We start from the raw sequence: 26,930 nt of genomic DNA, 5'->3' as shown, positions 1-26,930 counted from the left end.
TAACCACATAAAATGTCATTTTTGTAGTGGAAATGTTTCAACTTTCAGACTTCACAAACACTCTAAGCAATTTTAATATTTAAACATTGGCAAAACTGTGTTCCTTTTGAGTTGGAAATGCAACACAGGCAGTAGGATGTTGCAATAATGACCTGGAATTACGCTGTCAACTTAGCCACATGTGGCTGCTGAAATGTAGATAAATTAAATGAAAAAGTATTTCTTCAGTTGCACTAGCCACATTTCAAGTGCCGGGTGGCCACATATGGCTGGTGGCTACCTTGCCAGACAAGACAGATACAAAAGGAACACTTCCATCATCACATAAAAACCTCTAGTGGACAGTGCTAGAATTCCCAACTCTTGGTAGAAATTTGGACAGGCTGATGATCAAAAGTTTGTAACCCTGAGCTTTGCATGCCAGAGAGGAATAAAGCATTCCTTACCCGCCCCCTACCCTAACAGATCAGAGTGTATCTGGCACATCTTGAAAGGCTAGTCTTCCAACTACAGAAACTTTGTACAACACAGTGGATATGTTTAGCAGGGCCAGCTTAAAATTAATTCTTTTTTTTCCTATTGAATTCCATTATAGGACCAGGTCTCCATTCTTATAATAGAAATCATATTTATGAATAAAAATCTTTTAAAGCAGGTTTAATTTGCAGAAACTGTAGTTTTATTTCTAGATGTCTAAATGGTATTACTGCAGTAGACTTAGGCGGGACCAGAGAAGTAACTTGTTTGCTTTATAACTTTAATTCTAGAAATTCCTTAGGAACTTTATCAGTGAAGGATTTTTGTTATGATTATCCCTTGGTATACAGAAAATATTTATCATGCAGATTATACATGATATATTTTGTTATCTAATGTTAGTTTTTATAAAGGCAATAATACATTGTGTGCTCAGCAAATCCTCTAAAAAAGGCATGGGTTGATTTCTAAGAGACTTAAGAACATGCCACTTCTCGTTCATAAGGCCACCTCTCTGAGATTTAGCTTATCCAGTACCATCTCTTATAAAAATAACTGCTTCCAAGAATGAGAAACTTGTGAAATGCTGGTAATGTGACATAAACTTCTCATTGTTCCTCACTGACATAGGTGTGCTAATCTGTGTTACTGATAAATTCTATAATTTCTCCTGAAATGTTAGCATAATTTCATGTAATGTAGAAACACATTAATTAGCAAATAAAAGTAAACTTACTCACATGGAAATCTATTGGAAACCTAGTGGATATTTAATAAATGAACTGAATGATCAAAACTGCAACTGTGTCTGGCTTTGTGTGTGGCAAATTTTTAAAAAGTATTATTACAAACTGTATTTGAAGTGCACTCTTTATTTTTTTGCTTCATATCCCCAGTGAGTTTTTATAACACAGGATTTTTAACAATAAGCAGTGTTGATCTGTGTCGTATCCATTGTTTTTTCTTGAATTATGTCATCAGCCTCATAGAACGTTTCATTTGTTGAATTTGATGCTGCATTTGAACGGGGGGCTTTGCTTTTTCTATTTGAGTTGCCTGGAAATAAATACACAAAATAAAAGGAAATAATTATTTGAACTTATGACATCAAATTTTACTTTAAAATTTGTCCTTAAAAAATAAACTTCTTAGAATATTGGAAATAAGATGTCCTCTAAGCACTGTGGATGAATCATTGCAGAGTTGTTCTTGAGCATTTTCTCCTGAAGGTCAAATAAGGGAAATTTTCAGTAACAAAAGTAAGGATTTCGTTTCCATGCTTACCTTTCTTTCTCTACACTTCCATGAAGGAAACTACACTTTTGATCAGAAGGTAACAATTTCTGAGTTGCTTAGAAAAAGTGTGACTGTCCCTATGCATGAAGTGAACAAAGCTAAAGTCAGTCATAATTTACAACAATCTCAAGGCTTTGCCATTATAATCAATTTAGATGTAACATTTAAAAAGCGCGTGTTTGTTCCACAGTCCCATTCACTCAGTTTGTGTAAATGAGCCCAGAATGCTCACGGGTGGAGGACTATGGATCTTTGCTCATCAGAAGTTAGACTAACAAGCTCATAGTGAAGAAATGGGTTATTTTAATCAGTGGACAATGTTAGAAAAATTAAGTGTGAAAATAATATGTAATGTATTTCACCAATATATACAGATTTAAATATATTTTTTAAATTTACAAATATGTGAAAGCAGTGCAAGAAGTCACAGATGGTGCTGTTCACCAACCCCCTGTTGCAAAACCCACAGTCCACTTCACAAGCCACATTTATGTGACCCGTGAGTGGCATGTCCTTTCCTTGGCTTCCTAGATGCCACCTTTCCTCGACTCACTCCGGTGTCACCATCGCTCCTTCCTGGTATCTCTCGTTGGTTCCTTTTCCTCTTCCAGGCATCTTGGGCTGGAGGAGGGCCTGCGATTGGTTCCTGTCGCTGTCTCACTCCCTTATTAGTCTCAATTGCCCCACAGTTTTAAACACTATCTCTGCTGATCATCCCCAGATACATATCTCTACTCCATACCTCCCCTGAACTCTAGATTCAACTGCCTAGTTGCCATCTCCACTTGGGTATCTAATAGACATCTCCAACTTAGTCCAAAACTGATATTTGGGGCATTCCCAGAAAGAAAAAAAAAAAAAAAGCTTCTTACAGTCTTCATCTTCTCAGTTGCTGGCAACTCCATGAGTTTAGTTGCTCAGGCCTAAAACCTCAGTCAGCCTTGCTCCTGTTCTCTCAGCCCCACCACCAATTCATCTGACATCCTGTTGCCTACACTTTTAAAATACACCCAGAATCAGACCACCTTCACAGCTACCACTGTTTGATTTTGAGCACAGCACTCAGAGTAATTTGGAACGTAAAGCACTCAGAACCCTTCATCTCACCCAAGTCTTTATAATGGCCTTCATGTTCTCATACACACACACATTAATATCCCTGACTTCATCTTTTTCTACTTTGCCCTCTCATTCACTCTCACTCTCACCTCTTTGATCAGACTTTCATGAATGTTCTAGCCACGAGACCTTTGCACTGGCTATTCACTCTGGCGTGCTCTTCCCTCAGATTATCTGTATGGTAACTCTTAATTTTAAATCCTTGCTCAAAAGTCACCTTTTCAATGGGACCTAAACACTGTATTTAAAATTACAACCTACATTCCCTCCATCCTATCCCCAATTCCTCCTGCTCTCTACTATTTTTCCCATAGTATTGATCTTCTAATATACTATATAATTTACCTTTTTATTTTATCATTTATTATCTGTCTCCTCTGTCTGAAATATAAGCACCACATGCCAGAGATCTCTGTTTTATTCATTGATGATGCAGGAAAATTGCCTTGCATGTAGCTAGTGTTCAATCAGTTTGTTGAGTGAAATAATAAGATTGAAAGTGTGACACAGTAAAAAGTTATAAAGTTGTAGATTGCACAAGACAAGGCTGAAAGTCAACTGGGAAGAAATGTTTAGAACAAATGATTCATGTGTAATGTAACAGGGACTTACAAATCCATACGTAAGACATTAACACCTCTTAGTTGGTAAAGAGATGGACAAAAGATATACTGCATCTCCACTAGTCAGAAAGACGTGTAAATTCAAAACATTATAATACCATTTTTCATGTCTCAATTAGGAGCAGATTAAAAGTAATCTTTCTTGGCTAAGAATAATCTATATTTACTATATTAGTAATTATATTTCCATCACAAAAGTTCAGAAGAAAAGTAATAAAACCATATATGGTACCACTCAAGACCCCACATTTTAAACTTAAGATACTTTTAATATTAGCCCAGAGAATAATGTCATGCATGTTTCAGGTCAGTGGGCAACATCTGCTAGCTGTAGTGAGACATCATTTTTCAAGACATAAATAATATTGCCCCTTTGAGTGTTGGTCTGTGAAATCAACCTGTAGTGGGGGATGTCCTGTTGGGCCCTAGGAAGCTGGGCTAATGGGACAGCCCAATGGGAATGTAAACTGGTACGTTTATTTTTTAAGTCTTGAGTGTTCATACCTTGTGATTTTAACGTGAAGTTCCTAAGGAATCCATGAGAGATAAGCTCTAAAATTTATATATAAAGATACTCACTGGTTATTTTCAATACCAAAAAAATGTAAGTACCTTAACAATAGTAGTGAAGTATGATGCAGTCATTTGATTTGAAAAAAGTGATTTCTAAGAAATTTTTAATTATATTGAATGTCCTGTTAATGTTATATTGAATACAACTTTAAGTGAGAAAAGGTGCGATACTGTCAAGCAATACGATAATAGTTCCTGCTCATGTAGCATTTCCTCATAACAGCTTCTCCCTACTTAAAATCCTTTAGGATCAAATCTGAATTTCTTGTTTAGACGGAGGATCAGCCTTGCTTCCCTCTCCTGGCTCAGCTGGCCCCATCCCCTTCCTCGTATTTGGCATTTCAGACATACAGAAATACTGACTGACAGGCTCCCAGACTTGCCCTGCTTGCTTGCTTGCTCTCTGCACCAAGCCTTTGCATGCTTCCAGCTGCCCGGTGTCCCTAACTCTCTTCTTTGCTTGAATAACTCTTACTTATTCTTTAAATTTTAGAAAGTCTGCTCCAAAACTACCTAAAGGAGAAGGGAGACTCACTAGTCAAGAGATTTCACTATTAGAAGTAGCTTTTCTCTACTGTCTGCCGTCTAGTCTGTCTTCTATGACTTTTTCACTTTCCCTCTTTAGATAAGTCTGAGCCTCACCTTTAAGTGAGTTCATAATGCCTGGCTTTGCCTATTTATAAGTAATTTATACGTAGACTGCTCTCTGGAGTCAGTGAGGACATCCTCCACTGTGGGTTGTTAAGGGGCAATGTTATTGGTAAGTTTTGAAGGATAATGTCTCACTCCAGCTCCCAGATCTTACCCATATGCCTGAAACGTGCAGCATTCAAAAGTATCGTAAGTTTAAAATGTGGGGCCTACAATAGATGGACTTTATTTCATTACTTCTGAACTCATTCGTGTTAAATAAATTAATGTTCTATCTAAACATCCAATCATAATGTTTTGACTATATAATTTGATTTTTAAACAAAAAGATAATTGTTGTAATCACAACATTTTCTAGCCTGGCAAGTAGCTCTTGGCCCAATCAACAAGCAAAATTGTTTTAGATAAATGTAGCTGGGGAAGCTGGCATGAAAATTTGATGACCTGATAGATTCTTGACTATTATTTGCAAGGTAGACCATAAAGGATATTTGAGATTCAAATGTAACTGCTAAAAACTTAAGTAATGGGATATATATATATATATATGTATGTATGTATGTATGTATATCCCATTACCTAAGTTTACATATATATGTGTATACACACACACACACACACACATATATACACCCTTGAAACCATTTGCTTTATATACATTTGAAAAATAAAATGTTTGTAGGTTTATTTTTATTGGTTTAGCATCATTTGTATTCTACAGTATCACAGCAGGTAACGTTTAAAAAGACCAAGGATTTAAAATATAAATTAGTTCCATATTATCTGGGCAGAATTTGTATCTGATATAAGCATTTCTTGTCTTTATTTGTTTATTATTTTTGGCTGTGCTAGGTCTTCGTTGCTAAGCAGGCTTTTCTTTAGTTGCGGAGAGTGGGGGCTACTCTCTAGCTGAGGTACGTGGGCTTCTCATTGCAGTGGCCTCTCTTATTGCAGAGCACGGGCTTAAGTGCGGGCTTCAACAGTTTGGCACATGGACTCAGTGGTTGCAGCTCCCAGGCTGTAGAGCACAGGCTCAGTAGCTGTGACACATGGGCTTAGTTGCTCCATGGTATGTTGCGTCCTCCCGGACCAGGGATCAAACCCATGTCTCCTGCATTGGCAGGCAGATTCTTTACCATTGAACCACCAGAGAAGCCCCTCTTTTCTTTTTGTTGAAGTATGGTTGATTTATATCATGTTAGTTTTAGGCATACAACATAGGGATTTAATATTTTTACAGATTATACTCCATTTAAAGTTATTATAAATATTAGCTATATTCCCTATGCTATACAATATGTCCTTGTCACTTATTTATACATAATAGATTGTACCTCTTACTCCTCTTCCCTCTCCAGCATTTCTTTAAACATCTAAATTTTAACCTTTTAGTCAAAGCCCTGAAAGTCTGAAGACTGTAATGTTGGTTAATTCAAATCCTTCATGTTTCCTAAGCTTTTTACACAGTTGATGCTACTGCTACTGCTAAGTCGCTTCAGTCGTGTCCAACTCTGTGCGACCCCATAGATGGCAGCCCACCAGGCTCCTCCGTCCCTGGGATTCTCCAGGCAAGAACACTGGAGTGGGTTGCCATTTCCTTCTCCAATGCATGAAAGTGAAAATGAAAGAGAAGTCGCTCAGTCGTGTCCGACTCTTAGCAACCCCAAGGACTGCAGCCTACCAGGCTCCTCCGTCCATGGGATTTTCCAGGCAAGAGTACTGGAGTGGGGTGCCACTGCCTTCTCCAAATTCCTAATATTCTAGTGAGACATTCAAGATGGTTTTTCAACCATCTTTCACATAAAAGGGTTTTTTGCTTTTTATGAGGATTAAACTCAGAAAGTTAATTCCTTAATTTGAGCTTCTCTAGGAATCCCTTAGTCTGGGGTTCTCTCTTAAGCCATCTCAGGAGCTGTCAGCTTGTTTCCATTATGTTTTTTTCTGGAAACAACGGAAAGAATTTATCTAACCTGTCTACTGCCCTCTTGAGATTTAAAGGCTTGCAAAACACATTCCAGCATTATAGATTTTCCTTTGTCTAGGACTTGTAAAAACCCCCTGTTCCCCAGCCCTGGTTCATTATGTCCTTGGCTACTGGATCCTTTTAACCAATGCAGGTACAAAGATCACTTCTTAGACTGGCTCCTTAAGGGCAGGCAGTTCCACTAGCCAAACTGATTTGCTACATGAGAAAATAAAAGATTTGATATAAACACCATACTGACATCATTTGAAGCAAGAACTTTGATTAGGAAGTCAACACCCTGGTGTTCCCTCTCTTCCTGCAGCTTGTGTGTGTGTGTGCTATGTCGCTTCAATCATGTCTGACTCTGCAATGCTATGGACTGAAGCCTGCCAACCTCCTCTGTCCATGGGATTTCCCAGGCAAGAATACTGGAGTGGGTTGCCATTTCTTCCTCCAGGGGATCTTCCTGACCCAGGGGTCAAACCTGCATCTTCTAAAAGTCAAAGGTGCTTTCAATGTATATCCCTCTGGTAAGTTGGAGAAGGAAATGGCAACCCACTCCAGGGGGTCTGGGGGTCGCACAGAGTCGGACATGACTGAAGCTACTTTGCAAGTTAGAGTAATTGGGCATATTATGGAAAAAAACAACTGCAGTTAAGTGGGGCTGTGCTTGTAGTGATATCAGAGTCCAGCTAACTGCATCCCTTTGGAATGATTTTAAAAGAGAGACGAGAAAAAATCTTATGTTTCCTAGTTTTCCTTTAATAAACAGAAACTACTTTCTTAACCAACAAAGAGATAAAACCAGCTGCCTCTTCTGTCACAAGGTCACAACATGGATTAAATTTTAAATAAGAAATCTGTAATACCACTGGGCTCTCAAGGGACTTGTTAACACATAAAGGATTTTTCTTATTTAATTTCTTCTTTTCTTTACCTGAGTGCAGACTACAAAGATCCAACATCCCTGTGCTCTCCTGGGTTGACACTAGTTGTCCTTTCTGCTGCTCATGTCCCATTTTTATTCTTTTCTTCAGTCTGGTCAACAGCTCTAAATCTCAACCTTCCTTTAATCCTACGCCTCTCAGCCCATCATTTAAATTAAAGCTTTGGCCTTTGCCAAAATTTAAATTCAGTTCATCAAGCAAATCAAATTCACCATTTAAATAAAATTCATCAAAATCTTTCCACTTATCCTCATCACAAACTAGGCCAATTTTTTTTTTTTTCTACAATAGTTCAATTTTACATTCATTTTCAGAACCATTCCTCAGAGGTCCATTTATCCTGAAACTTCTCTGTGAACTCTGCTTTTGCGTGCCATTTGAAAATATCAAAAGAATGCTGGGCCCCACTGCAGGTCTTTATCTTCGGGCTATCCGGCAGGACTGTAATTAAGCTTTTCTGCCACTGTCTGTGACCTCCCAGCTTCTGCATTACCAATCTGCTGCCCTGTAGCAGCCTCAGTGACAAATCAGCTGACTCACCTTACTGTTTACTGGAAATCTCTCCCACCCGACTCATCTTGCATTTTCTTCTAGTGGAAACAAGCAATTTTAAATTTGCACCCTAAAGGTGTTTTTTATTTACGAGGGGACATTTTTCCCTTCAAATTTAATACAATGCACAGACCGGAGAACTGGATCTGAGAAAAATGGTGGAAGTGAGCAAAATTTGCCTAGTGATCTATTGACCTCTCCCTTCTTCAATGCTCTGCCTTCCCCTGGAGGACACATATGTATCTCATGAAAATACAGTTAACAATTCATTGTGAAAAAAATCTTAGACTTGCTCCAACAACAGTTAATGAATTCAGTTCTCTCCAGAAATGTTTTTTCTACCCTATTTTTTCCACAATTGGACTTTTTTTTCTTTTCTGCATTGTTGGATTTTTTTCAACCATAGATGACTGGCATAGTTCACAAAAGAATTTAGATTTATTATTATTAAATATAATTATTATTAGATATAATAAAAAGATTTATATTAAATCTTTTAAATGAATTTTCAAAATGAGAGATTGGCTTCTATTTTGCTAATTGGTTCCATTATCAGCCAGCACTGCCTAACCCTGGTCCCTGAGGAGGACTCACAATTGCTAAAAGTAGCAGTAACTCTACTGAGCAATTTGATTTTCTACATTCTAGGAGCAAAAAGAGTTGCAGGAAATTCCGGATTCATTATTTTCAGTAGAAAGGTCCCTTCAGGAGACACAACTGTCCTTTTCTGCCATTGAGTTCAAATTACCTCATCTTTTACTGAGGTCACAGTGAGTTCTTAAAATCTCTTTGAAACAAAGAATAGTATTTAAAAATAATTTGGCATCATAATTAGTAAGTGTTCTGAGCAGAATTTGGTTGAAGTATTAAGGCTACTAAGAAAAATAGCTTGCAAAGTTATCTATAAATTTAGTACAACCCATCAAAATACCACTTGATTTTTACGGACCTGACAGTGTGATTCAGAGGTTTACTTGGAATACTGAACATTACAGAAGAAGCCAGGAAATTTTGAAAAATCATAATGGGAAAGAAGAGAAAGTCGTGCCTAATCAGATATTAAACCATCAGTCAGTTCAGTTCAGTCGCTCAGTCGTGTCCCACTCTTTGCGACCCCGTGAATCGCAGCACTCCAGGCCTCCCTGTCCATCACCAACTCCCGGAGTTCACTCAAACTCACGTCCATCGAGTCAGTGATGCCATCCACCCATCTCATCCTCTGTCGTTGCCTTCTTCTCCTGCCCCCAATCCCTCCCAGCATCAGAGTCTTTTCCAATGAGTCAAAGCTTCGCATGAGGTGGCCAAAGTACTGGAGTTTCAGCTTCAGCATCATTCCTTCCAAAGAACACCCAGGGCTGATCTTTAGAATGGACTGGTTGGATCTCCCCATATAGCTACAATAATTTTTAAAGTATATTACTGGCTTAAGAATAAACAGACTGATAAGTTTAACAGAACAGAATATCTAAGAACAGATCCCAGTATATATAATAATTTAGTTTATGGCAAAGGTGACATTTTAAATTGACAAGAGAAAAAGATAGATCTCGCAATGAATATTTGGGCAATTGGCACATTATTTGTAAAATAAAAATAAAGGCAAATCCCTACTTCACACTTTACACAAAAATTTAATTCCAGGATTATTAAAGAAATGTATTAGAAGAAAATATAGGTGAATATCTTTATATCTTAGAGTGAGGAAAGAACTTCCTCCTGGAGTAGGAAATGGCAACCCACTCCAGTACTCTTACATGGAGAATCCCCATGGACAGAGGAGCCTGGCAGGTTGCAGTCCATAGGGTCGCAAGAGTCGGACACGACTGAGCCACTAAGCACACAAGAACTTCCTGACTATGAAACTAAAGGGAAATGACTTCCCTGGTGGTGCATTGGATAAGAGTCTGCCTGCCAATTCAGGAGACAGGGGTCTGTCCCTGGTCCGAGAAGATCTGACATGCCACAGAGCAACTAAGCCTGTGGGCCACAACTCCTGAGCCCGCATGCTGCAACCATTGAAGCCTGCGAACCTGGAGCCTGTGCTCCACAACAGGAGAAGCGCCGCAGTGAGAAGTCCGAGCACTGCGGCAAAGAGTAGCCCCTGCTCGCTGCAACTAGAGAAAGCCTACCGGCAGCAGCGAAGACCCAGTGCAACCAAAAATACATTAATTAACTTTTAAAAAAAGAAACTAAAGGGAGAAATCACAAAAGGAGAAACATACAGTTGAAAAATTGTCACATATAAAATTAAAAAGGCAACAACTATAAAAAATACATATGTAAAAAAAAAATTAGTTACTGTATGGGAAGTTCCTATAAAGCAAAGAAAAATGAACAACCCCCTAGAAAAATGTGTATAAGAATATGAGCAACAATATACCATAAAAAATGACAAATGAACATTAAAATTTCTGCCTTCACTCCTAATTAGATAAGTTTAAAAACACTACATGGTTTCCCTCAGTGAAATTAGTAAGATATATATCTTTTGAAATAAAAATACTTGTGAAACAGTGCTTCTCTAGAGGACAGCTAGCAACTTGTATCTAAAGCCTTTTATTTGTACCAAATCTTTGTTCAGCAATTCCATTCCTAGGGATTTATGCTAGGAAAATACTTCAGTGTTCAATGCATATGTATAATATTAGTAGAAAAAAAAATGGAAGCTAGTTCCAAGTCAATAATAAAGTATGATATACTCAGACTTTAGTTTCTAAACACCATTCCCAAATAAAATGAACCAGACTTCTTGGAGAAATAGCAGACTTCAGGGCTGGCACAGGAAAAAGGAAAAGTACAGGAGGCTTGAGAACATTTTGTGACAAAGAAAAAAAAAATGCTCAAAAAATGATGTACATATTTCAAAAGGATATACGACCCAATTTAAAGGGGCTCCCACAAGCTGAATCTGGGATAATTTATGAATCGGAATAAATAATGATAGTAATAGAGTATTTTAGAATAAAGATCTGAGTCCATACTGATATTAATAAATTAATAGATAAATAGGTGGAAAAGGGAAAGCTCTTCCTTGTAGTAGAATAACAACTAATAAACACAGAAGAAATGATGAGGCTAGAAAATCACTATATTATAGCTATCATAATAATCAGAAATTATCTTGTATTTTGAATGAAAACATTTAGTCAAGAACCATGGGTAATAGTTGAAGGAGGAACAGGATGTTCTCATACCTCCCAACAAATTACTTGGTAATGGCAAAAAGTTTCAAAGACAAAGGAAAAAATGATTAAGGAAATATGATAACTAATTATAAGATGTAACTCTGAACTAGATCCTAGATAAGAAAAAAATAGCTACTTAAGGATATTGGCAAAATTTGAATATGAACTATAGATTAGATAATATTACTGTATAACTGTTACATTTCCTGACTTTGATAAATATACTGTGATTACATTTAAAAAATTTCTTGTTCCTAAGAAACATATACTGAAGTATTTATTGTTAAATAGCATGATATCTGCAAATTATTTTCAAATGGTTCAGAAAATATACATCAAAAGAAAGTCAATTTTGAAGGAAATGAGGCACAGTATTAAGAATTAGTAAAGCTGAGAAAAGGTATACTACCTTTTCTATACTTTTCTTGCAACTTTTCTGGAAGTGTGAACTATGTCAAAGTAAAAGAATAAAAATGCATAGCACTCCATCAAAGTACCGGAGAAGGCAATGGCACCCCACTCCAGTGCTCTTGCCTAGAAAATCCCATGGATGGAGGAGCCTGGTGGGCTGCATTCCATGGGGTCGCTACCAGTTGGTCGTGACTGAGTGACTTCACTTTCACTTTTCACTTTCATGCATTGGAGAAGGAAATGGCAACCCACTCCAGTGTTCTTGCCTGGAGAATCCCAGGGACGGCTGAGCCTGGTGGGCTGCTGTCTATGGGGTCGCAGAGTTGGACACGACTGAAGCAACTTAGCAGCAGCAGACATCAAAGTAATAAAATGGAATCATTAAAAGTGGTGTTTATTGGCAAACACTTATGTCAATATTGTTCAGTGGAAAAAAACCCATGTTATAGGATTCATTTTTCCCCATTTTGTTATACATACATGTATCTATAAATACATAGAAAAAAAATCCGTGAAGGATATTCGCCACTGTTAATATCTGTTACCTCTGTGTGGTGTGCTCATGGATGAAGTTACTAGTTTTTCTGTATTTGTTAATTTTCCTAATAAGAAAGTGCATTAAGAGAAAGGGTTTTTTTGTTTGTTTTTTTGTTTTTTTTTTGTTTGTTTTCGGCGGTGGCGGGGGGGGGGGGCACGTAAGGATACCTTCTAAGAAGAAATATAGCAAACCATTTTGAGCTGGTTCAAATCCTACTTTGCTCACAGGCAGAACAAATAATTGCATATGTGATTGTCAAATTGTTTTGCTGTCTCAGTTTTCTAGATATAATTTCTGTTTCTCTTCTAGACAACCTGTACCTTACTGCTGATTTGTTTACCCTTTTCCATTTATATTGCCTGCTTTTGAAAAAGAGACCATCAAATAATAGGTAATTGGAGTTGTCTATTATTCCTATACAACAATATTATTTTGTGTCAAGCAGCTCTACTCTCTGCTCTTCTCATTTTCATCGAAAACTCTGTTTCTAAGGACCCTCTCCTCGATTCTCCATCACACTTCACAACCCTAGAGTGTCAATGGATACTCAAAATCACAGGATGAATATATTTTATCTTCCAAGAGCATCAATTTTACTCATAAGTGGAAAGGATATGATATTATTGTTAGATAAAACAAGTCATTATATTTGCAATCAAAAATAACCATATTTAAAAAGTGTAATGGGCATCTTCAAATAATTTAAAGCTCATAAAGCAAGCCTTTCCAAGAAAACCTTGGAATTTTGGTGGTACCATTCCTTTGTTATCTACCTTTAAGAATTCTCCAATGGAAAAGTTTGAGAAGCAAGAATCTAACACAATCATCCCTTTAATTACTCCCCTGTTAACCATTAATTCTTCCACAATTTATGCCATGAGTCCTCATCCCAGGAGTGTCTACTCAGAAAGATGTCCTTCACACAGTCAACCTTTGCCCGGAACTCTGTCCTATACAGTACAATTTACAAACCATGGTATTCTTTTAAACATTAGCATTTGATACAGGTGTAACTCAAAACACACAAGTTAGAAAGAAGGAAAATGATTATGGGACACAGTTTAAAGCCCAATCAATTGCTTAACAATAGTACTTCTGTACCAAGTGAGCCTGGAGGTAGCCAAATTAAACTCTACATGTAGTCAGTACCAGAGACCTGCTATTTTCAGAATCAATTCAAAGAAAGCCTTAAATTGTATACATTAAAAATAATGAACCCCAAGAGAATAAAGATACCTTAAAGAAAAATCTTGGCAAAATAGTCCAAGATTAGACTATTTTAGACTTGGACTATTGTTATAAAACAAAATTCAGCTGAGTGAATATGAAAACCTAGTTGGCTTTATCCAGCAATTCATGGATTGGGAGCATCCCACCTAGCAAGTAGAAGGGGGCTCTGAAATGATGCAGGCAATGAAGGATTTTATAGGAAAAGGGGGATAGGATAAGGAAATCATAAACAAAAGATTTTTTTCTGGTAAAGTCACCCTGTCCTGCAGTTTACCTCACTAGTATTGATCAGGAAATTCCAGACCAATAGGTTTAAAATTTCTCTCCTGGGAGAGACTGAAACTGCAGTTAGGTATAGAGTTTTGGTTTGCTGGTGGGAAGTCCCATGGACGGAGGAGCCTGGTAGGCTGCAGTCCATGGAGTCGCACAGACTGAAGCGACTTAGCAGTAGCAGTTAGCACAAGGTACTCCATTTTGGGCCTGTTTATTCTGTAACACTACAGCCATTTATAGAAACAAACAAAAAAAAAGTGCAGTGCCTTAAGTCAGCTTTAGTATGTGCACAATCTCAATTCTAAAAATTAAAATAATGGGAGGTTATATGTGGAATCTAAAAAGAAATGATACAAATGAATTTACAAAAGAGAAAGAATCCCAGACTTAGAGAAGAAACTTATGGTTGCCAACAGTGGGGAGCGGGGAAGGATGTGAGGAAAGGACAGGGAGTTTGGGATCAACTCTGCTCAGTGTTACGTAACAGCCTGGATGTGAGGGAAGTTTGGGGGAGAATGGATACATGTATATGTGTGGCTGAGTCCCTTTGCTGTTCACCTGAAACTGTCACAACACTGTTAGTCAGTCAGCTTGGTTGTGCTGTGCTTAGTCCCGTCTGACTCTTTGCAACTCCATGGACTATAGACCGCCAAGCTCCTCTGTCCATGAAGATTCTCCAGGCAAGAATACTGGAGTGGGTTGCCGTGCCCTCCTCCAGGGGATCTTCCGAACCCAGGGATCAAACCCAGGTCTCCCGCACTGCGGGCGAGTTCTTTACCAGCTGCGCCATCAGGGAAGCCCAAGAATACGGGAGTGGGTAGCCTATCCCTTCTCCAGGGGATCTGCCCAACCCAGGAATCAAACTGGGGTCTCCTGCATTGCAGGCAGATCTTTACCAGCTGAGCTACCAGGGAAGCCCGATCAGCTATACCCCAACACAAAATTAAAATGTTAAAAAAAAAATTAACATAATAGGAGGTTGAGTCTTAAGAACAGATGGTTTTGAAAGGAGTGGTAGGAACTTCCCTGGTGGTCTAGTGGTTAAGACTCCATACTTCCAGTTGGGAAACCAAGATCCCACATGCTGCCTGGCCAAAATTTATTTTTAAAAAACTAAAATTTTTTTTAAAAAAAGGAAGGAGTGGTAACTGGTGAAATCAATTTTTCTCCAAGGTAGTTTTACTTGCTTGATTATTACACAAACATAATATTATGTTCCTAACCTTTAAAGGCATTCCTTAAACGGAATAAAGTCTTGTTTTCTTATGCTGGAACACCGGCATCTATCCCTGGGTGGGAGAATCATTGGAATGAAGCATGCATATTTAACAATAGGTACAGCAATGGTTTTTAATTATAACTTTGAAGAGTTACTTTCAAATATAAACTGCTTTCCCTTCCTATTCCAGTAACATTTGAATTACCTATTTTGTTTTCGACTCTCCACTATGTCTTATTTGGTTAATATCAACCAATGGGCCCAAAATCATCTAATTTAAAAGCAGCAGAAGGCAGTATAAAATTTTGCCTTACCAAGAGTAATCACTCAGGAAAAGTGTATTGAATTAATTTGCTGACTTGATAAACTGTTTTTCAGATGATAAACTGTTTTTCAGAGGAGTGGAGTGGGGATAGTTCATTGCAAGCAAGTAGCCTCAACTTACTGTGTAAGAAGTACATTGATGGATCTCCTTAGCTGAAGAGCTGTAAGACTAGAAGGAGGATCAACAAGCCAACTAATTCTGTCGCTGGGCTCTCAGAGCCAGCTTGAATAAAATTTTGGAGTAGTCCCTGAGATAGATCAGGAAAAAACAATCAGTTTTTATTTAGCACAATGTGTCATACAGAAGAGGCACTCAGTGAATGTTTGATGACTGTAATGGTGACAGTGAACACGCTCCTTTAATCGCCTACAACACAAAGTGCAATGCCACTTCATTAGTTCATTTGCTAAGTGTTCTAGGCGCTGTGTGCTCAGTCACTCAGTCGTGTGCAATTCTTTGTGACCCCATGGGCTGTAGCTTGCTAGGCTCCTCTGTCCATGGAATTTTGCGGGGCATGAATACTGGAGGGGATTGCCATTTCCTTCTCTAGGGGATCTTCCCGACCCAGGGATCAAACTGGTATCTCCTGTGTCTTCTGCATTGGCCGGTGGATTCTTTACCACTGTGCCACTTGGAAAGCCCATTCTAGGCATTAGGGACACATAATGAGCAAGCAAGACAAAAAGTCTTACTTTCCTGGAACTTTCTAGTGGGATAGAGAAAAACTGGACAATGGATAGGTAAAATGCATAGTAAATTAGTGGTAAGTGCTTAGGAGAAAAATAAAGCAGGAAGGGGGCATGATATGCTGAAGTTAAAGATGCAGATTTAGTGATGGGGAAAGGTGACTTAGTAAAGATTTAAAGAAAGTGAAAGTGAGGGGAAAGCATTCCAGAGTACAGAGATGGCATGCGCCAAGGCCCTGAGGCAGGATTTTCAAGGAACAGCAAAGATGCCAAGGTGGCTGGACATGAGATGCAAGAAATAAAGGTGGAAAGGGCAAACCCCCGTACTTCACAGTTAGGGTCCATACATATAGGGCTCCATTCCCATCTATTAAAAGATGGGAAGCAATTAGGATTTTGACCAGAGTAGTGATGTAGCCTGACTCAGGCTCCCTCTGGTTTCTCTTTGGAGAATAGACAGCAGGAGAGAAAGATCAGGGCAGGAAGAGGAGCAATTTGTTTTGAAATGCAGAGTCTGAAATCTCTGGTTTTAACAACCTCCCTAGGTGATTCTTACACACAATAAAATGTAAGGACTATAAATTGTCTAAGCAATTGAGACAAAAATTGATTTTACTATTTGATTATTTGATAATCACTAGTCCACTGCTTCATGCTGCCTGTGGAGAAACGGAGTCTAAGCCATTGGACTAAATTCAGCTAACAACCTGTCAATTTGGCCATGTAATCTCTAAACAGTGCTTCAGAAAAAGAACTCCAAATGGATCTTGGCTTCTTGCTTTGTGACACAGGGCACCCTTTGACATCCCTACAGAGAAGAAAACTAGAGCTAATGCAGTCATGCAGTGCTGGTGTATTTGAGAAGGTCAAAGAGTATGTACTCCATAAACATAAATTTCTGGATTCAGCTAAACTGGGACATACGGGAAGGAAATTTCTAAATTATTTTGAAGAGAGCTTTTCACTTTCTTTAAAACAGAAGTTAGTAAGCACCTGTGTCTTGTTCTAAATATATATATATATATTAGATATAATATATATATATTAGAAATATATATATAAATTTAGACTGTATATAATATATACAGTCTAAATTTTTGCTAAATATATTCAATATGTATATCAAAATGAAATTCATGATCACCACTTTTAACATGGAATACCAGAGATGGGAATACCAGACCACCTTCCCTGCCTCCTGAGAGATCTGTATGTGGGTTAAGAAGCAACAGTTAGAACCAGACATGGCACAACAGACTGGTTCCAGATTGGGAAAGGAGTACGCCAAGGCTGTATAGTGTCACCCTATTTAACTTATATGCAAAGTACATCATGCAAAATGCTGGCCTGGATGAAGTGCAAGCTGGAATCAAGATTGCCAGGAGAAATATCAATAACCTCAGATACGCAGATGATACCACCTTTATGGCAGAAAGAGAAGAACTAAAGAGCCTCTTGATGAAAGTGAAAGAGGACAGTGAAAAAGCTAGCTTAAAACTCAACATTCAAAAAACTAAGATCATGACATCCAGTCCCATCACTTCATGGCAAATAGATGGGAAAAACTGGAAACAGTGACAGACTATTTTTTTGGGCTCCAGAATCACTGCAGATGGTGACTGCAGCCATTAGATTAGAAGACGCTTGCTCCTTGGAAGAAAAGCTATGCCCAACCTGGACAGCATATTAAAAAGCAGAGACATTACTTTGCCAACAAAGTTCCGTATTGTTGGAGAAGACTCTTGAGAGTCCCTTGGGCTGCAAGGAGATCCAACCAATCCATCCTAAAGGAAATCAGTCCTGAATGTTCACTGGAAGGACTGATGCTGAAGCTGAAGCTCCAACACTTTGGCCACCTGATGAACTTGACTCATTTGAAAAGACCCTTATGCTGGGAAAGATTGAAGGCAGGAGAAGAAGGGGTCGACAGAGGATGATATGGTTGGATGGCATCACTGAGTCGACGGACATGAGTTTAAGCAAGCTCCAGGAGTTGGTGATGGACAGGGAGGCCTGGCATGCTGCAATGCATGGGGTCACAAAGAGTCGGACACAACTGAGCAACTGAACTGACTGAACTGACTTTTAAAATACACTAATAGAAATTTGTATTCACAAAAATTTTATGAGTTCTTTCTGATTGTTTCATAATAATAATGATTAGCGTGTACTGCACTTTATAATTAAGATAACAATGAGACTCAGTTCCAAAAACCTTACGTTTTAACATTTCTAATTTATGGTTGCACTACATACACAAATATACACACACATACACATAGGGCTTAACTAGTTTGTGATCTATTCAAGAACAAAGACTGCCTTTTATTTATTTTTTAATTTCTTTTATCTGCCTCTGAATTCTGCATACGGTGGGCACACAGCTAATGCCTAACTGACCACTGACTAATCAGTTTAGAGCAATGCAATACTGATAATTAATTATCAGATATTTTGTTCCTGCTTATTTGACTTCTTTGGCTCCATCAAAAAACAAAATTAAATAATTGAGGGACACCCAAATAAATTAAAGTGGATTTATTAGATCAATGTATTATTTTTCATGAGAACATTTACATCCTGCCACTATTTTTTCCTTGAGCACAATCTCTCAAAGGTGTTTAATCATTAAGACCTGCTGCTGCTGCTGCAGCTCAGTCGCTTCAGTCGTGTCCGACTCTGTGCGACCCCATAGAGGGCAGCCCACCAGGCTCCACCGTCCTGGGATTCTCCAGGCAAGAACACTGAAGTGGGTTGCCATTTCCTTCTCCAATGCATGAAAGTGAAAAGTGAAAGGGAAGTCACTCAGTCGTGTCCGACCCTCAGCAACCCCATGGACTGCAGCCTTCCAGGCTCCTCCATCCATGGGATTTTCCAGGCAAGAGTACTGGAGTGGGGTGCCATTGCCTTCTCCGATTAAGACCTAATTCAACATAAATTTTTATAAAGACACATAATAAACTGAATTTTCAAAAAGCGTTCATTTTTAAGTGTATAATCTGCCACCCAGGCACAGGTTATTACTTTGAATAGAGTACAGGTAATTGGTTGCAAATAATGGCTACTGATTACCTTCTTGAGTGGAAACAGCCTCTAGGTGTTGAAGTTTAAGGCCAGTGTCTAATCTTTGAGGCTTTGTATACAGAAATAAGTAGCAAAGAACACAGACGCTGATGACAAACGCAAGTAAAACAAGGGCAGCAATTCCCAATCCGATCAGGGCACCGATGCTGAGGAAAACAGAAAAAAAAACATTGTGACTGTCATGCAAACTGGTTTGCACATAAACTAAAGGTTTAAATATTGTTAGTTCTTGTTTCAGTCATTCATAACCAAATTATATTTTACTATAAACAGCATATTATTGAGTTCTACAGCTCACCTTTTTCTACCATCAAATTCTTACTGTACTTCTCTATACATTTGTATGTTAATATTACTATAGAATACCACATGAATTCATATTACAGGTAAAAGGTCACACAGTTCTCTAGGGATGGTTCAAGAACATCTCAATCCAATAAACCTCTATTATTAATGTATTTTAGGGGAAAGATTAGGTTCACTAATAAAAGATGAATAGAAAAAAATCTGTATGTGTTTAGTATGTTTAGTAGCTCAGTCTTGTCTGACTGTGACCCCATGGACTGTAGCCTTCCAGGCTCCTCTGTCCATGGCATTTCCCAGGCAAGAATACTGGAGCGGAGAGCCATTCCCTTCTCCAGGGGATCTTCCTGACCCAGAGATTTCCTGCACTGCAGGTGGATTCTTTACCATCTGAGCCACCAGGGATCTACTTCTGCAAAAATACTGAAACGAATGCTTGCCAAAAGTGTAGAACTTTTATTTTGGAGATGTGTATGGGAGTTATCATGTATTAATATACAAAACCATAGCTATTACGAGAGAGAAGAAGGTTTAATTAAAGGAAAGTAATATTTATGGAATTTATATAAAGTTCATGTTCAATCTGAAGTTTTCCTTTCTAAAAGAACATAACACCAATAGCTTCTAGCATTAAGGAAGAAATCTTTGTACTTTTCTCTAAAAATGCATTGCACATCTGATATTTGCTCAGCATTCAGTTTATAATCATTCCTCTTGATACAGTTATGAATAAGGCTAATCATTTGAGAAATAACACAGTTTTCACAAACCGGTGAACTTAATATTTTCAAATGGGAAAAGAAGCTTGGCAAAAAAAGAAAGTTGTCTTTAAAGACTAATATATAAAGACTAATGTGTACTTTCATGAGCCCTATGTGTGTGGGGATGTGTAAAGATATAAAATTAGATTTTAACTGCTCAAGAGCAGATACTTCTGTTGACTTTCCCATAGTAATCTGCACACTTAAAAATGTTTAATAGAGTATTTAGCTTGCAGTTAATGTTTCATAAATGGAAGTAAATGATAAGTGACTGATGATTGATCTGTTTGTAGTCACTGAAAAGTTATCACTGAAAAGTAACAATCATTGGAATAGTCATTGAAAAGTAATGGTCTTTTTCTTGATTATCTTCCTGGCCTGCCTGCCTTTCAGCTTCTGCTATTTCCCAGAGATTAGGGCGGTAAAAAATTTGACTTGTTCCAACAGGGAGGGAAGGGAGAATTTGACCAGGGATACTAGGTATGTCACTGCTTTGAGAGGAAGAACAGAATTGAAAACGAAGGGCTAAATTCATCCCACTTACACTTGATGTTAGCAGATAAAGTCTCTTTGCCATCTAGAGGTTGTTTGCCTTCTGAGTCAAAGACATGAAGTCAGACTTCAAAAAATTTTTGTGCTTGTTTATTGCTAATCAGCCCAGTTCCCTTAGCCCTGTACACCAGTGTAGACTAGGTAATTTTCTGGTTAGAGTCAGTATAGAAAGTGAAGTCACTCAGTTGTGTCTAACTCTTTGCGACCGCATGTACTGTAACCTACCAGGCTCCTCTGTCCATGGGATTTTCCAGGCAAGAGTACTGGAGTGGGTTGCCATTTCCTTCTCCAGGGGATCTTCCTGACCCAGTGATCGAACCTGGGTCTTCCACACTGCAGGCAGACGCTTTAACGTCTGAGTCACCAATGAGAGGCAGAGTCAGTATATAGTTAGACATTTAAATTAGAATTTGCCCTCACTTGGTGCCTGCTTCTGGCAACTACTCTTTCATGCTTGTTTGCACCAAAGCTGACTTTTGTAAATTCTATGTGTCAGGAAGGGTCAGGACTCTACACAGACATATGGGAACATAAGCCACTTAATTAATTATTTGCTTCACAAGGCAGCTAGGAGGCCAGACATCTGGAAAGATTTCTGAAACAAGAACCCAGTTATTAAAAACATCTTCAAACTGAAAAAGTGACTTAGTCAATTAAAAGTAAAATCATCAACTTAACTGAATTCAATGACATAGTATGGGCTTTACATGTATTAATACACACTTTAAAAACCAGGTCACATGATTTGAAGGAAAAATTAAAACAACATGGCACTTCTTTCTGTTATAAAAAGATATTCTTCATAATCCTAACAAACTGTGTCAGTGTCATAGTTCCACTTTCTAGAAATGTTGCTTTATGCATGCAAAATTCCAGATAAAGATGCAGCTCTGGGAATCTCCTAAAATATTCATTTCAATAAATAGCTTACTGAGCTCGAGTGTAGCCTTGTGCAACACGTGTTATTTTCCTAGGTCCTGAAGGTTTCCAAAGGGAACCCTTAGAGCTTAGGGATTTATTTATAAGAGGAGAAGGGATGAGAGTGGGGCTGAGAAAAGGGAGAATTATCTTTCCTTCCTAGCACCACAGGGCAGCTTGCTTTTCAATCTCTGAGAAAAGTTCTGTAGCTGCTGTCACATGAATGAATTCTCCGACTCAACAACTTCATTTACCTGGAGGTACACACCCGAACCTTTCTGCAGCAGTTACAGATTCTCAGATGCTAGTGACATTAGGGAAGTTTTTCACAGTTGGACTGTGTTAAATTAGGGGAGAGAGCAAAGAATATGCGGGAACTGAAGCTCTAAATGCTTACCTCCCCACTGTGTTCTCATAGTTTAATAACTAAAGAAGAACCCCAGGATTACATTCCCAACTGATGCCATCAGTCGAAATGATTTTTATATTTCCCAGCAACAGAGCTGCATTGTCAGTGCTGAATGAAGACCCCAGCAAGCTAGTCATTCTTTTGTGCCTTCATAAGCCTTTGCAAGGTTTTCCATCCTCTGCTGCTTCTCACTCTTGAACTATTCAGGGATCTGAAAATCCCAGGCACTTTTCCAATTGAGTCTGACTTAAGAGTTGACAGTCTCTTCTCAGAGGTGCTGCCACCCTTATTAACACCTCCAAGGACTCAGAGCTGGGTTACTATGTCATTTTCCAAAAGGCAAGATAATATCCCAGTGCAATACAGAGTTCTTCCCCAAGTAGTAAGGATAAGCTGTCATTATTTTCTGAGATTTTGCCTATTAGGGGACAAGCCTACTTTGTAGTTGGACTTGGTAAGTAGGTATTCCTTTTGAGATTTTTTAGAAGCTTGCAATGCATTTTTTTTTTTAATGACTTCACTGCTCTAAGAAGTAACATTTAAAGTCATTTGCTGTGGTCTTGGCATGCGTGCCAAGTTCTGGACCATGCTAGGACACTGGGAGAAAAAGTACCCTTCCTCGTCCTTAGCAGAGTCAGCCTCTTTCCCTCTCCTAGACATTAGCTAATCTGTCAGAAACAATTTCTGGTGGTGTGGCAGTTCTTTCCTGTAACCCCAGCACCATGTTCCTTCTCCGGGCACAATGTAAGAATGAAGGTCTAAGTTTTCAATCCTTTGGAGTGGAGGGGAGGGAAAGCCCTTCATAATGAAAGTATCTGTGTGAATACCAATTGAATAAATTAATATTTAATTATTATAAAATTCCCATCATGGGGAAAAGAGGCCAGAAAGACATCACCTTTGAAAGTCCCGTCGTTTTCTAGCAATGGCCAAAGAGCTAAGATGTTGAGAAAGGGGGTGTCCTGCAAAGGTTCTTCGGTGTGTAATCATAGCAACTGAAACTCTTCCTCTCTGTGGATCTCCGGTTCTGTTCGGAGTTAGTGTGAGATCAACTGAAAGGGCAAATTATATGTATTTGTGCCCGCCTAAATACATACTCACACTCACTTTTTTTTTTTTTTTTAAGGATACAGCAAATTCCTCCTCAGCTACAGAGAGGCTTAAAATACTCAAATCCTTGGTTAACGCCTTAAAAATGAGTCTCAAAAGAGCCCCTTTCCATTCAAATGCACCAAATACTCAAATCAAAAGGAGAATGAAAACCTCCTCAAGTTATCTGTGAGTCTGTCTGTGCCCCGCAGAGCCGCGGACTTGGGACTGGTCCCCGGGCGAGGGAGAGAGGAGAGCAGAGCAGTCCGCTCGGTTGCGCCCAGGGCGAGTCGCCTGCGCTGCTTCCGCGCGCGCCTCGCTCTGGTCCCCGGGCATCACAACTCTAGAACCACAGCGCGACCTTCACCCGGACGACGGTGGCCACAAACGGGTTCTCGGCAGGGGCCTCACCCGCCCTTGGGGGCTCCTATCCCCCCACCCCGCGGAGGGATCCGAGCGTGTCGCGAGAACGCGGGCGCGCTCCCTCCTCCCCGCGTGGCACGGCTGGTAGCCTCCCCAGACCCCTGGCCGCAAGCCCCCGGCCCTGCCCACCTGAGGCTCCACATGTAGCTGTGCTTGTAGGGGAAGTAGCTGCCCGGCTCGCTGCAGCAGTACTTGAGGTCGGCGAAGCCGCAGCAGTAGAGGAGGGTGGCCCCCTCGCCGCGCCGGGGGCACTGGAAGGGCTCCACGAAGCTGTGGTTGAGGCTGTAGTAGCCGGAGCACACCCGACTGGCCTCGCTCATCGCGGGCGGCTGAGGGCCGGGGGCTCACGAAGCCCCCCGATCTGCCCTGGCTGAAGACGTCCCACCCGGCCCGGCCCGAAGACCCCTCCGGCCGGGCTCACCTCCTGCGATCCGGAGCTGACTGCCTGGGCGGTCAGCCGTCGCGCGCCTCTTCTGCTCGCTCGCCTCCCCCTGTCCACATGGTGTCTGGTCGCTTTACTCGCGCTTCTCCCTCCCGCTACTGAGCGGCTCTCTTATCTGCCGATCTCCGGCCCTGTACACTTTCTCCCTCGCGCTTCGTCTGCCTGCTCACTTATCTCCACTTTCCCTCAATTCAGGGAGCCCACCCTGCTCCATGCCAGCAAGAGATCGCCCCTGAAGGAAGCCGGGAGGTGTGGGACCGATTTGCCATCCGGACAGATGCGGCCAAAGGTGTGATTCTGTTTGCCCAGGGACCGGGCAGATGGGTTCCGGGCCAACAGAGCAGGGCTGGGGGAGCGGGGTAGAGGGCGGATCAAGAGGCGCTGAACTACTGTGAGGGACCCTTCTTTTTTCAGAAGTATGTGTAAGACATTAAAACCTACCAATTTAAATATCAAGGGCAAGGGACTTCCTTATGGTCCAGTGGTTGAGAATCCCCCTTTCAATGCAGGGTTCATCCTGCATTGAAAACATTGCAAACAGTTGGAACTCCCCATGGGCCTGCATCCTCAGTCACTCTGTCGTATCCGAGTCTTTGAGATCCCATGGACTGTAGCCCGCCAGGCTCCTCTGTCCCTGGGAATCTCCAGGGCAAGAACACTAGAGTGGGTTGCCCTTTCCTTCTCCAGGAGATCTTCCCGACCTCCAGATCGAACCTGCGGTCTCTTAGGCCTCCTGCATCGGCGGGCAGGTTCTTCCCCACTAGCGCCACCTGGGAAGCCCTAGATCCCACTCGCCACGGGGCAACTAAGCCCAAGCACCGCAACCACTGAGCATTCTGTATTAAGTTAAACTGAAAAAGGAAGGAAAGCAAGAGATTGAAGTAAAGAAACTGAGGACTTTTTACAGAGATGGCAGAAAGAGGAGGCAAAGGAAATAGGGAGAGAGGGAGAAACTTCATCCTTTTCTCTTGTTCTCTTTTTGTTTGGTATTCTCATTTTAGTGATTCATTTGTTGACCAAGATTTTAAAAATAACAGTAGTAATGGATGTCTTTTGTAATAAGTCAAACAAAACTTTGATGTGTAAAAAGGAAAATATCAATAGCCTTAAAATGGGAGAGGAAGCGACTATTCATAGAATTGCTGAGATAGGACATTGTTCCTTTCTCTTCATTTTCCACTTCTTTCCTTCAACTGAGGGTTGATTGGGCACCAGAATCATGAATTTTATCCTGTTGAATGCTGTATATTTTTGTATTCTCATAAGTATTCTTGAGCTTTGCTCTTTGATGGAGTTAAATTACTTGGAAATGTTACTGGACCTGGGACCCCTTCCAGGGCCTGAGAGCCGGTTCTTGTCTAACACTTGGAAATGAATTTTCCATGCAGACATACATACCAGCAAAGCAAGAGACTTTATTCAACCAGGCAGAGAGCGGCAGGGTAAAGGAACCCAAGAGAACTGCTCTGCCACATGGCTCACAGTCTCAGGGTTTATGGTAATAGGGTTGGGTTTATGGTAATAGGGTTAGCTTTCTGGGTTGTCTCTGGTCAATCATCTTACTTGTACCTGTAGTTGGTCCAACTCAAGGCCTTTCCTGATGGTGTGCGCATCTCTGAGCCAAGAATGATTCCAGCCTGAGGGTTTCTGGGAGGTTGGCAGGACATATTATGGACTGGCCTCTCCTTTCTCCTCTTGGCCCCTCCCACATTCTCCCAGTTAGTTTTCAGGGTAACACTGTGTTCCTTATTGGGACTGCCTGTTGTGAGACAACTCATGTAAGTGGTTATTATCATGCCTGGCCAAGGCAGGCTGCTTCAGTCCATGATTCCCTAACAGAAACAGTTGGATTTTTTCAGGTTTGATTTTAAACTTTATTAGGCAGTACCGGAGCAGACTCGAGGACTAAACTGATGATTCTCTCTTGTTGCAGATAAATGGGGTTAAAGTGGATGGTCATGTCCCAGGTCTCAGGCGAGCCCATGGGACAGGCTGCCAAGTGAAGGTCCTTGGCTTTGCGCAGGAAGGAATTCAAGATCGTGCCACAGGAAAGTGAAAGAAAGTTTATTTAGAGACATACACATTCCACATGCAACTCCTCTCAAAAGGCGAGAGTGGCGCTGGAGTATGGGGTCATCTCAGAAGTTGAGAGAAGTCATTTTAGATGGACTTGGACAAGGGATCGGACCTGATCCAAGCTAGCCAGTTGGATTCTCATTCCTGGAATTGAGGTTCTGTTGTGTGGACAGGGTGGACTAACAGTTTCATCTGCCTAACAGTAAAAAAAGGAGGTTGCTACTATCAGGCCATCAGCCTTCACAGCCAACACTGAGACCTGAGGGAACGCAGGAAAGAAACAGAACACCCCACCCTCAAGCAGCTGGCCACTGCAGTCACCCCACGGGTGTGCCCTGAGGAGACTCAGGATGGAAAACACAGGATACTGGTCCTAGGTAACTGAGGTGCATATCAAAGGGATGCCTTCAATGAGCTCTAGACCTTCGCACCCTCCCAAACATAGAAAAGCACTAAATTCATTAACTTGAGATGTCTGCTGCTGCTACTGCTGCTAAGTCGCTTCAGTCGTGTCCGACTCTGTGCGACCCCAGAAACGGCAGCCCACCAGGTTCCCCTATCCCTGGGATTCTCCAGGCAAGAACACTGGAGTGGGTTGCCATTTCCTTCTCCAATGCGTGAAAGTGACAGTGAAGTCGGTCTGTCGTGTCCGACTCCTAGCGACCCCATGGATTGCAGCCTACCAGGCTCCTCCGTCCGTGGGATTTTCCAGGCAAGAGGACTGGAGTGGAACTTGAGATGTCTGGTTTTCTTTAATTAACAGTCATCTTTTGACTTTCCACCTACCTGGTTTTGTTACAAA

The 26,930-nt window shown here is 40.4% G+C and overlaps 1 protein-coding gene across 1 annotated transcript; it reads right to left on the bottom strand.

The window, feature by feature from the left end:
- Positions 1-1,124: 1,124 nt before the first annotated feature.
- SHISAL2B (shisa like 2B) lies at positions 1,125-24,113 on the bottom strand. Its single transcript, XM_005892768.2, has 3 exons — positions 23,740-24,113; positions 19,144-19,301; positions 1,125-1,533 (listed from the first exon to the last, which is right to left on the bottom strand). The coding sequence occupies exons 1-3, from the start codon at positions 23,928-23,930 to the stop codon at positions 1,397-1,399; spliced, it is 486 nt and encodes a 161-aa protein (XP_005892830.1). The 5' UTR covers positions 23,931-24,113; the 3' UTR covers positions 1,125-1,396.
- Positions 24,114-26,930: the final 2,817 nt, after the last annotated feature.

Source organism: Bos mutus, chromosome 20 (genome assembly GCF_027580195.1).
Source record: "Bos mutus isolate GX-2022 chromosome 20, NWIPB_WYAK_1.1, whole genome shotgun sequence".
NCBI classification, from domain to species: domain Eukaryota; kingdom Metazoa; phylum Chordata; class Mammalia; order Artiodactyla; family Bovidae; genus Bos; species Bos mutus.
Note: the sequence above shows the minus strand (reverse complement) of the source record. Positions and strands in the feature narration are given on the sequence as shown.